At 46.8% G+C, this 10,818-nt stretch overlaps 1 protein-coding gene across 1 annotated transcript; it reads right to left on the bottom strand.

The window, feature by feature from the left end:
• Positions 1 to 236: 236 nt before the first annotated feature.
• On the bottom strand, positions 237 to 8,112 carry actc1a (actin alpha cardiac muscle 1a). The gene is made up of 8 exons (XM_014206113.2): positions 7,992 to 8,112; positions 4,641 to 4,794; positions 4,247 to 4,375; positions 3,746 to 3,941; positions 2,831 to 2,992; positions 2,486 to 2,677; positions 1,090 to 1,271; positions 237 to 505 (listed from the first exon to the last, which is right to left on the bottom strand). Exons 2-8 carry the CDS (start codon positions 4,767 to 4,769, stop codon positions 362 to 364), a joined length of 1,134 nt encoding a protein of 377 aa, XP_014061588.1. The 5' UTR covers positions 4,770 to 4,794; positions 7,992 to 8,112; the 3' UTR covers positions 237 to 361.
• Positions 8,113 to 10,818: the final 2,706 nt, after the last annotated feature.

Raw genomic sequence — 10,818 nt, 5'->3', positions numbered from 1 at the left:
GATATTTGGATGTAGGCCTACTAGTCGTTGTGTTGAACTGTTACACTGTTACCAGCATCTTCATTTGGGAGCTTTGCCTATAATTTCATGATGTGGTGGATGATGATTTAATTACAACAGTAATATAACTGAGGGGCCAAATGCTTTGGTCTAATCACCATTATAATTTGACAATTTTATGTATTCTGAATGTGTGTTCCCTCAAACCCAGCAACAGATGACCAACAACGAGTATCTCAGTGATTATTGTTACAGACAACTATTTTATTACAACTGTATATACAGCACAAGACAAGGTAGAAATGCAAACAACAGAAGGAGGGTGAATGTGTACGGAGGAGGTGTGGGAAGATGGGATGTTTTAGAAGCACTTCCTGTGGACAATGGAAGGACCTGCCTCGTCGTACTCCTGCTTACTGATCCACATCTGCTGGAAGGTGGAGAGAGAGGCCAGGATGGACCCGCCGATCCAGACCGAGTACTTACGCTCGGGGGGAGCGATGATCTACAGGAGAGGAGGAGATGTGGAGGGTCGGTTAAGAACTCAGAGGCTATTGTCCTTTCCTGCACAGTGCAGTGTACAAGTGTTTCTTATTTGAATAAGAGCTGTGGGTATACAGAGTTAACCACTCTAGTCAAAATGCAATTTTTAGCATGATATTGTAGTGGATTGTATGGAAGGAAATGTAGAGGGTAGGTTAAGAACTCTTCAGAAGTTGTTGCTGCTCTCTAGCACAGTGGACAGACAGTGTTGCTTATTTTAACCAGAGTTGTGTGTTCCCATGTATTGCCGAACACAAATCCTGTAGACCTACAGCTTATCCAAGGCTCTGATATTGTTGGAACTACTCCATACTATCATACCATTTAGAATACACGCCCAAGACATGGCTTCGTTCATAAGTCGTGCCCTAGTGTGGACACCAAATTCCAATTCCAAATTCCAAATTTTCTTAATTGAAAAGCATTGAAGAGAATTGGAATTTCATTGTACTTGCTGAATTGACTGGAATTGAAATGAAATTCACCCCAACCCTGGTGGACATTGGAACAGAGTTCCTCCTGTGTTGAATAGAAGTGTTCCCCCACCTTAATCTTCATAGTGCTGGGGGCCAGAGCGGTGATCTCCTTCTGCATACGGTCAGCAATACCAGGGTACATGGTGGTACCTCCTGACAGGACGTTGTTGGCGTACAGGTCCTTACGGATGTCAATGTCGCACTTCATGATGCTGTTGTAGGCGGTCTCATGGATACCAGCGGACTCCATACCTGAGCAGGTGAGATGAGAAGAGACACTTAGTGAGCAACGACACCTCTACAGACAGGACCCTAGGTGACCAACAGGAGTTAGAAAGGTAAGGAATAGATGATGCTCACAGTAAATGGCTACGTATGTGGACTCTGTAACTGTAACAGAATGTATTGTCCATTGGAGACTAGAGGGCAGAGCAGTGCTGTAACATATATGGTAACATTTAAAAAACGTTTCCTTTTTAGATAAAACAATACTAAATATATTCACGTCACCAAATAATTGATTAAAACACATTGTTTTGCAATGAAGGTCTACAGTAGCCTCAGCAGCACTCTGTAGGGTAGAACCATGGTATAGCCGGAGGACAGCTAGCTTCCATCCTCCTCTGGGTACATCAACTTTAATATAAAACCTATGAGGCTCATGGTTCTCACCCCCTTCTATAAACTTACACAGTAATTATGACAACTTCCGGAGGACGTCCTCCCACCTATCAGAGCTCTTGCAGCATGAACTGACATGTTGTCCACCCAATCAAAGGATCAGAGAATGAATCTAGTACTGAAAGCATAAGCTACAGCTAGCTAGCACCGCAGTGAATAAATGGTGAGTAGTTGACTCAAAGAGAGAGAAAGACAATAACTGAACAGTTTTCAACAAATTAATTTCTTAAAAAATGAAGGAGAAGAAAGAGAGGGAGACGACCTACCCCGGCCAAACCCGGACAACACTGGGCCAATTGTGCCCCACCCTATGGGACTCCCAATCACGGCCAGTTGTGATACAGCCTGGAATCAAACCGGGGTCTGTAGTGACACCTCTAGCACTGAGATGCAGTGCCTTAGACCGCTGCGCCACTCGGGAGCTCCAGTCTAATGGAGTCTAATGTGAAAGTAAGTGTGTGGAAAGCTACATGGTAAGGTTAGGTAAGGAATAGATCAACCAGAGGTACAGAGAGAGGTAGAGGAGGAGGGGAGAGAGAGAGAGAGAGAGAGAGAGGAGAGAGAGAGAGAGAGAGAGAGAGAGAGAGAGAGAGAGAGAGAGAGAGAGAGAGAGAGAGAGAGAGAGAGAGAGAGAGAGAGAGAGAGAGGTAGAGGAGGAGAGAGAGAGAGGTAGAGGAGGAGAGAGAGAGAGGTAGAGGAGGAGAGAGAGAGAGGTAGAGGAGAGAGAGAGAGAGAGAGAGAAGGGATCTGTCAGACCATGGAGAGAGAGGGAGGGAGATACGCACCAATAAAGGAAGGCTGGAAGAGGGTCTCAGGGCAGCGGAAACGCTCGTTGCCGATGGTGATGACCTGACCGTCAGGCAGCTCATAGCTCTTCTCCAGAGAGGAGGAGGAGGCAGCGGTGGCCATCTCATTCTCAAAGTCCAGGGCCACGTAGCACAGCTTCTCCTTGATGTCCCGCACGATCTCACGCTCGGCTGTTAGAATAGAAGATTCAGAGTGTTGGTGAATCAAGTTCTACATTAGACGCTACATAAAGGCTACATAGAGCCTCATAGACGCTACGTAGAGCCTCAAAGATGTTCTCTCATCTTGTCTCTATAACTTTATTCTGTATGTGTCCATCTTACCGGTGGTAACGAAGGAGTAGCCACGCTCTGTCAGGATCTTCATCAGGTAGTCAGTGAGGTCGCGACCCGCCAGATCCAGACGCATGATGGCGTGGGGCAGAGCATAACCCTCATAGATGGGCACGTTGTGGGTCACACCATCACCAGAGTCCAGAACAATACCTGAGGAAAGGATGGAGGTGGACACAGATCACGGACCTACTGCTTTTCACATATAACTTGTGGCTGGATATGGTAGTGCAGCGGTCGGCAACAGATGGCCCCTGCACTAAACTAAATACTGGGCCGCAAGAGATTTTTTTTTTGCTCCCCCAAAGTTTTTAGTAAAAAATTCTAATATATATTTTTTTAAGACTGCAAAATCACCAGGAATTCAGCAAATTATGTTCCCAAGTATTCCCACTAATAAAAGAGAGACATATGTGATGGTGTCTCAATGTAATGAAGGTCTGAAACTTTTTGGGCTTACCTGTGGTCAATATGCAGTGTACAAATGATTATAATTATGTTCCGGCCCCCCTGACCATCCGCTCGGACAAAAACGTCCCATGGCTGAATCTAGTTGTCTATCCCTGTTGTAGTAGATCACTATCCCTATAGAGTCTCTAAGGTATCATGTGAGTAATGTGAGCAGCACTTGTTAATGTTAAAGCACGTCTTGATAGAAGTCAATATATTGCTTCTGTGGCATTACACCATGTCATGTTTATTGTGGTTCTGGTAAATGTGATGGTCTGACGTCCGGTGGTACAACCAGTGCTACAACCAGAGGAAATAGAATAGAACAGCTTTATGTTTACCTTAAATGGTGTAAACTACGATTCATGTAATGAAAGGTTGCATGAGACTCAATAATGCACTGGATCTGAATTGTATGTTAATGTATGCAGCCTTTCTCCTCTGCTCGTTTCTCACCAGTGGTACGACCGGAGGCGTACAGGGACAGCACGGCCTGGATGGCCACGTACATGGCGGGGACGTTGAAGGTCTCGAACATGATCTGGGTCATCTTCTCCCTGTTGGCCTTGGGGTTGAGGGGGGCCTCAGTGAGCAGGGTGGGGTGCTCCTCAGGGGCCACACGCAGCTCGTTGTAGAAAGTGTGGTGCCAGATCTGGTAGAGGAAGTAGAGGACAGACACGGTCAGAGACGTGGTTCTGGAACAATATAACACATTGTGAGATAGAGAAAGATTAAGCTGTCCCTTTGAAGTCATGCTGTTTGGCATGATTTAGCTCAAAAACATATTTCCGATGTTCTTTTTTAAAAATATTTATGTGTGTCGATAAGTCTTAACTTCATATTGGATAGTATCCTTCACTTCTTGTCTCTAAGTATATCTTGAGATATGAAGTGCTGCTTTTATCATCTTACAATCGTGTCCAATATCTCTAGTAGCATTTTGTCTCTCGTACCCACCTTCTCCATGTCGTCCCAGTTGGTGATGATGCCGTGCTCGATGGGGTACTTCAGAGTCAGGATACCTCTCTTGCTCTGAGCCTCGTCTCCCACATAGCTGTCCTTCTGTCCCATTCCCACCATCACACCCTGCATAGAGAGGAAGCATATGTCAGGAGGGTTCGCAATACGCACAGCGCGTGAATCAAACTTTACCCCAAATGTACGCATGGCCAGACGTGCGTCTTATTACCAATGCAACGCTACAAACGTAAACTACACTACATTATCTATATCACTACATCACAATATGTCACCTTATAGCCTCGGAACTTTTACGTCATGGCATAAGTACACAAACAAATCCGTTAGTAACCGGCAATGGCTATCCGTTCTTTCTCTGCAAGTAGCGTACCTGGTGACGGGGGCGTCCAACGATGGATGGGAACACAGCGCGGGGAGCGTCATCACCGGCGAAACCAGCCTTGACCAGGCCAGAGCCGTTGTCGCACACGAGGGCAGTAGTCTCATCGTCGTCACACATGATTGGTCTTGTTTTGGATGACCTTCTGTTGGGAGGAGAGACACAGCGGTAAGAGCTCCGTCTGGCCAGTACATGAGCTTATCACTAGACTGGAGGCTACCTCTATGCATTAACAGTTAAGCACTATAGCTACATTGATGCACCTGTTACATTAAAGACATGCTGACTGGTGAATTATATTATCATAATGGTTTTATATAAACAGTACTGCACTGCCTATTTGTCATGATATCAGTTTTTTTTTTAATGTTGTCATACTTTCACTATTTCAAAGTGCAAATATTTAAAATGTTCCTAGAAAGACCTTTTCAAAAGTGTTGTTGAAATAACCTAGTCCTCTTACGGGCCACTGATAACCTATCTTCTCCCTCTTTGTCAGAGCTGCCCTGTAAAGCCAAACAGGGACATAGTAGAGCCCCCCACACCACCGTCTCTATTCTTAGCCATGGCCCTTGTCATTCCGAAAAGCAGCCACACGGAACACTACGTCCCCTCCCTCTCCCTCCTCTACCCCTTTCCTCCCCCATCTCTAACAGAGCTATGTCACAGCTGAAGGAGCTTGTCTGTTGACAAGTAACAGTGGTGGCCTGGAGGTCCCTCCACAGCTGTCGGCACAACAGTAACTCCTGTTTCCCATGGAGGGGAGCTGGACAGAATGTGCTACTGTCCCTCCAGTCCCTCTCCATACCTGCCTCTATCCTTCCATCATCCCTTTATCCTTCATCCAACCCTCTATCCTTCTATCCATCCCTCTATCCTTCCATCCATCCCTCTATCCTTCCATCCATCCCTCTATCCTTCCATCCATCCCTCTATCCTTCCATCCATCCCTCTATCCTTCCATCCATCCCTCTATCCTTCCATCCATCCCTCTATCCTTCCATCATCCTTCCCTCTATCCCTTCATCCATCTTTCCATCCCCCTCGCCAGCCATGGTCTGACAGATCCCTTCAAAGCAAGTGTTACTATCGCTCCAGTCCCCTCTCTCTATACCTTCCTTCCTTCCTTCCTTCCTTCCTTCCTTCCTTCCTTCCTTCCTTCCTTCCTTCCTTCCTTCCTTCCTTCCTAGCTGTACTGCTCCCTTCAAAGCATGTGTTACTGTCCCTCCATACCTCCCTCCAGTCCACCTCTCTCTATCGCTTCATTCTTCTATCACTCTATCCATCACCCTACAGCCAGCTTCATCTGTCTATCCATCACCCTCCAGCCAGCCAGCTCCTGAGTCTGATCCCTCCAACCCTGGCTTGACAGCTTTCCTTTATTAGTGACCTGGAGGCCTGACTGCTCCCTTCATTAGTGGCCTGGTCAGGAGGCCTGACAGCTCCCTTCATTAGTGGCCTGGTCAGGAGGCCTGACAGCTCCCTTCATTAGTGGCCTGGTCAGGAGGCCTGACAGCTCCCTTCATTAGTGGCCTGGACAGGAGGCCTGACAGCTCCCTTCATTAGTGACCTGGCCAGTGGTCAGGAGGCCTGACAGCTCCCTTCATTAGTGACCTGGCCAGTGGTCATGAGGCCTGACAGCTCCCTTCATTAGTGACCTGGCCAGTGGTCAGGAGGCCTGACAGCTCCCTTCATTAGTGACCTGGCCAGTGGTCAGGAGGCCTGACAGCTCCCTTCATTAGTGACCTGGCCAGTTGTCAGGAGGCCTGACAGCTCTTTCATTAGTGGCCTGGTCAGTGGTCAGGAGGCCTGACAGCTCCCTTCATTAGTGACCTGGCCAGTGGTCAGGAGGCCTGACAGCTCCCTTCATTAGTGACCTGGCCAGTTGTCAGGAGGCCTGACAGCTCTTTCATTAGTGGCCTGGTCAGGAGGCCTGACAGCTCCCTTCATTAGTGACCTGGCCAGTGGTCAGGAGGCATGACAGCTCCCTTCATTAGTGGCCTGGTCAGTGGTCAGGAGGCATGACAGCTCTTTCATTAGTGGCCTGGTCAGTGGTCAGGAGGCCTGACAGCTCTTTCATTAGTGGCCTGGTCAGTGGTCAGGAGGCCTGACAGCTCTTTCATTAGTGGCCTGGTCAGTGGTCAGGAGGCATGACAGCTCTTTCATTAGTGGCCTGGTCAGTGGTCAGGAGGCATGACAGCTCTTTCATTAGTGGCCTGGTCAGTGGTCAGGAGGCATGACAGCTCTTTCATTAGTGGCCTGGTCAGTGGTCAGGAGGCCTGACAGCTCTTTCATTAGTGGCCTGGTCAGTGGTCAGGAGGCCTGACAGCTCCCTTCATTAGTGACCTGGCCAGTGGTCAGGAGGCCTGACAGCTCCCTTCATTAGTGGCCTGGTCAGTGGTCAGGAGGCCTGACAGCTCTTTCATTAGTGGCCTGGTCAGGAGGCCTGACAGCTCCCTTCATTAGTGACCTGGCCAGTGGTCAGGAGGCATGACAGCTCTTTCATTAGTGGCCTGGTCAGGTTGCCTGGCCAGTGGTCAGGAGTCAGAAGGCCTGGTACTACACAGTGGCCACTCTGTCGCCCTGTCTTACCACCCCCTCTCTAATCCACGAGAGCCACAGGTCACTGTTCACACGTGTTGCCACTAGCATGGCCTGTCACCAGCATGTGTTGCCAACAGCATGGCATGTCAATCAATCACAACAAGCCCTGGCTGCCGGGCATCTGCCGCTGTCCTGCACTCTCTTCCTCCCCATTCAACTCCCTTCATTTATCCATTTCTCTTCAGCTCTTTCTTTCTCCTAATATTCTTCCTTCACAATTTCTCTCAAAACAATTCCTTCTCAAGCTCTCTCATTAACGTCCTTCTCTAAAAGCCAATTAGAAGTGTGTTAACTCTACAGGTGATCCCTATGTGCTATCTCTTTCAATTACAATAGTAGTTCCCGGCTGTTAAACCAAGAACCTTGCCTTTCTTTCCTTTCCAAATTGACAACAACACAGTGCACAATGCTCTCTAAGAATAGCTGACAAAGTGTGGATCCTTCCTAGCTCTAACAAGTCATGTAGCCATCTTCCTCTCAGCACCCCTCTCTCTGTCTTCGTCGTCTGTCTATAGTAGTCCAATAATTAATTAAACAGAGCGGCTACAGCTACTGGGCAGTACTGAGTCCAATAGAGAAATAGTGTTATATACAGTACTGAGTCCAATAGAGAAATAGTGTTATATACAGTACTGAGTCCAATAGACAAATAGTGTTATATACAGTACTGAGTCCAATAGAGAAATAGTGTTATATACAGTACTGGAACATGAACAATAGCAGAAAGAAGACACTCACCAAGTTGTACGCCAAGACTGGAGTTTCCACTGGGATAAAAGGATGAGGGTGAGAGGTGTCCCTTAAATATGCCCCCTTGTCCCAGGACCAGCGGCCTGGAGCCTGGAGGCGGGACCAAGAGTTTATACAATCCCAAATAAGAACTTCTAGATAACGGTTCACTAGAAAGTCTATCCTGTGTCACTCAGAGGCCTCCTTCCTGACAGGACGCCATCTAAAACGGAGTGTAGTTACCTAGGAGACAGAGGGTTCTAGTACCGCCCCTGACTGCCTGACTGTCCGACTGGTACAAAAATAAGGAATGGTTGGCAGAGGGAAGTGAAAGGGATTATTTCTAGATTTTTTTTCCATTATTGTGTTATGGTTGATTATAGTTGGGTCATGATGAAGGTGTTAACTGATTGATGTGAAATAATTCTCTTTCAGTCTGACATTTGACTTTTATTAAAATAGGAAGATGATTAGCTATGATTAGCTCAGACAATGCAACAAAACTGTCAAGGAATTTCTGGCCCTTGGGATTTGGGGAGCTAAAATTGTCTACTGTTATCAGATTTAGACGGTTTGTTATTGTGTTATAATGGAGAGAAGGAAAGACGTAGGACACACAATTCATCTGCATGTTTTACATCATTTGCATAGTGATTTGGATATTTATAATGATTATAAATTACTAAAGCATACATTGAGAATGTTGATCTTTTTCTTTTGCATATGAACGTATGTCTCAAATAGCCTACAAGTGTTGTCGCTGAATATGACAGAAGCTTATTTATCCATCAGGTCTGTTTTTGAAGGGCATGATTTGTTTACCCTGTCCCACACCTTTTGGCTCATAACAGACAATCAAAACATTTATTCACGTCAATCATCCAATATCTCTCTACCGGTTGTCATCTCATCCCAACACGGAGTGAAATATTGAAGTCACAACTTAACACAGACCCTGTATTGTATTTACATAGCCTAACTGAAACTTGAAGCTTGTAATCTCAGCTCCATTCACTGAAACTGTCCTCCTGTCCATGACCCAGTGAGACAGTCATGTTAATATGACTAAGCGCAGATAGGGGTGTTTGTCAGAGGGGGGATAGGCGGTGGGGGTGTAACTTTAGACCCCCTTGGGGCGTCTCATTAAGAAGTGGTTTGAGGGGCAGTCCAGTCTGTGGTGGGATAGTGCCTGTAGTGCAGGGCCTGATGAATGCAGGGTTTCACAGGGCCTGAATCCGCTGAGCCCAATTCTACACATTTTGCCATGGGACATATCGAAGAAGTTGCCGTTTTAAAGCAAATTTTCTGCAATTCTACACATTTTGTCATGTTAATGATATCTGAGTAAGAGTGACTAACAAAATAGAAAGGGAGCCCAGGGCCTATGACTTGTTAATCCGGCGCTGCTGTGGTGGGAGAGTGCCTGTGGTGGGAGAGTGCCTGTGGTGGGAGAGTGCCTGTGGTGGGAGAGTGCCTGTGGTGGGAGAGTGCCTGTGGTGGGAGAGTGCCTGTGTACATTTTGCAGCAAAGAGCCGATGTGGTATGTTTGAGAGTGAAGAGCCAGAAACATGCCAGACAGCTGAGGGGAGGGGGGGTTAAGAGAGTGACAGAGGGTAGGAAGGGGGGTTAGAAGTTAAGAGAGGGGGGGCAGGGAGAGAGACAGAGAGAGAGAGGGTCCAGAGTTCAGACCCTCCCCTTTCTCCCCGTCTGCTCGGCTTGGCTCAACGGGTCTTGGGGACAGCCTGTGGCAGCAGCCGGGCGGTAACTTTGCTCTGATTGGCGCCTCTCTCTCCTTTTAGGGGCATGCTGGGTAACAGGTGTCGGCGGCTGCACATTGTGGCGGCTCCTGGAGGTAACATCCTCTGCCACAGCTCCTTATTCGTCACCTCCCTCTGTGGGGTGACAGAGAGGATTTTCCCTCCATGCCCCCATACACTCTGGCTTTGTGTCCTATCAGGAGACAGAGGGTTTATTTTCTATATAGAGAGTCTTGGCCCAGTAAGGTCCAATAGGAATGCGGTATTCCATTTGTAGCTGCTGTACTGTACTGTTGATGTACCTCAAAGGGAGTATCAATAGATAACCTACTCATTATGGCCTATTCTCAGCCTGTAAAGAAGATACGTGTTTCCCACCAAAAAGTCCCTTCAAGGGTTCTTGTATCTATATTAAGCCCTTTGCGTTCCAACCTGCATACCGTTTTTATCTGTATTGTTGTTTATCCTTTATTTTCTTTGGTGCAAATAAACTAAACCTAATATTGGAGAATAATTGCTGGATTGAATACATACATTGCATTCGGAAAGTATTCAGACCCCTTGACTATTTCCACATTGTTACGTTACAGCCTTATTCTAAAATGGATTAAAATCATTTTTTTCCCCTTTATCAATCTACACACAATAGCCCACAATGAAAAACAGGTGTTTAGACATTTTTGCAAATGTATTCAAAATAAAAAAAACTGAAATATCACATTTACATTAGTATTCAGACCCTTTACTCAGTAATTTGTTGAAGCACCGCGATTACTGCCTTGAGTCTTCTTCGGTATGACGCTATTAGCTTGGCACACCTGTATTTGGGGAGTTTCTCCCATTCTTCTCTGCAGATCCTCTCAAGCTCTGTCAGGTTGGATGGGGAGCGTCGCTGCACAGCTGTTTTCAGGTCTCTGCATGTTAGATCAGGTTCAAGTCCGGGCTCTGGCTGGGCCACTCAAGGACATTCAGAGACTTGTCCCGAAGCCACTCCTGCGTTGTCTTGCCTGTGTGCTTAGGGTCATTGTCCTGTTGAATGGTTAAACTTCACCCCAATCTGAGGTCCTGAGTGCTCTTGA

The sequence above is a fragment of the Salmo salar genome, chromosome ssa06 (assembly GCF_905237065.1).
Source record: "Salmo salar chromosome ssa06, Ssal_v3.1, whole genome shotgun sequence".
NCBI classification, from domain to species: Eukaryota; Metazoa; Chordata; class Actinopteri; order Salmoniformes; family Salmonidae; genus Salmo; species Salmo salar.
Note: the sequence above shows the minus strand (reverse complement) of the source record. Positions and strands in the feature narration are given on the sequence as shown.

Bases quoted from the DNA above. Each gene is read 5' to 3' on its own strand.
- actc1a (XM_014206113.2), bottom strand. From the start codon at position 4,769: ATGTGTGACGACGATGAGACTACTGCCCTCGTGTGCGACAACGGCTCT. The intron at 3,942-4,246 runs GTGGGTACGAGA...TTCCTCTACCAG, and splicing joins ACTGGGACGACATGGAGAAG to ATCTGGCACCACACTTTCTA. The intron at 1,272-2,485 runs GTGCGTATCTCC...TCACCTGCTCAG, and splicing joins CTTCCAGCCTTCCTTTATTG to GTATGGAGTCCGCTGGTATC.